The sequence below is a fragment of the Eimeria mitis genome, genomic scaffold (assembly GCF_000499745.2).
Source record: "Eimeria mitis Houghton genomic scaffold, Emh_scaff307, whole genome shotgun sequence".
Classification (NCBI taxonomy): domain Eukaryota; phylum Apicomplexa; class Conoidasida; order Eucoccidiorida; family Eimeriidae; genus Eimeria; species Eimeria mitis.
The window spans coordinates 21,097-21,807 of record NW_013571416.1 but is presented as its reverse complement, the minus strand read 5'-3'; the positions used below and the strand labels follow the sequence as shown (position 1 = coordinate 21,807).

Sequence of the window (711 nt, the reverse complement as noted above, 5' to 3'; positions counted from 1 at the left end):
CATGACAGAGCGACAGCAGTTGCTGGGCCTCGTCTCACCGCACGTCTCCAAGCCCCCTGTGTTGCTGCACCGCAGCAGCAGCAGCAGCAGCAACAGCAGCAGCAGCAGCAGCAGCAACAGCAGCTGCTTATAGAACACTGCAAGAGAGCATCGTATACCGCTTGTGCTGCTGCAGCAGCTTTCTGTTCAGCCCATGACACGCTGGCGTGATATTCTCTCCCGCAGCAAAGGGCGTTGCAGCAGCAGCAGCAGCAGCAGCAGCAGCACAGCAGCAGCAGCAGCAGCAGTAGCTGCTGCAGCAGCAGAAGCAACGGCAGCGTCACCAACGTTATTACAACACCCTGGTGCTTTCTTTGCTGCGAAAGATGACCGCCGCAACAGCTGCTGCAGCAGCAGCTGCTGCAACGCCAGCTGCTGCAGCAGCAGCTGCAGCAGCAGCAGCTGCTGCAGCAACAGCTGCTGCAGCAGCAGCAGCTCTGCTGCCTTCTGGTTCCCCCTTGCTGAGGTAGGGAGCGAGGCGCTGAAGGGTCTCTATGAGGACAGCAGCAGAAGGAGCAGCAGCAGGAGCAGCAGCAGGAAGTGCAGCAGCAAGCAGCAGCAGCAGCAGCAGCAGCTCGCTCCGCTTAGCTGCGACCAGCTCAGCTGCAGCACGCGGTGTATCGACAGCAGCAGCGTGTGCGCTCCTCCTGAATATAGCTGCAGCAGCAACTG

The 711-nt window shown here is 60.5% G+C and overlaps 1 protein-coding gene across 1 annotated transcript in view; it reads left to right on the top strand.

Moving 5' to 3' along the window:
- Positions 1-193: 193 nt before the first annotated feature.
- The window catches only part of EMH_0007400 (uncharacterized protein), a gene marked incomplete at both ends in the record, with an annotated part of 2,751 nt that continues 2,233 nt past the window's right edge, over positions 194-711 (top strand). The window contains one exon of the mRNA XM_013497984.1: positions 194-711. Coding sequence (XP_013353438.1) covers positions 194-711 — 518 coding nt within the window.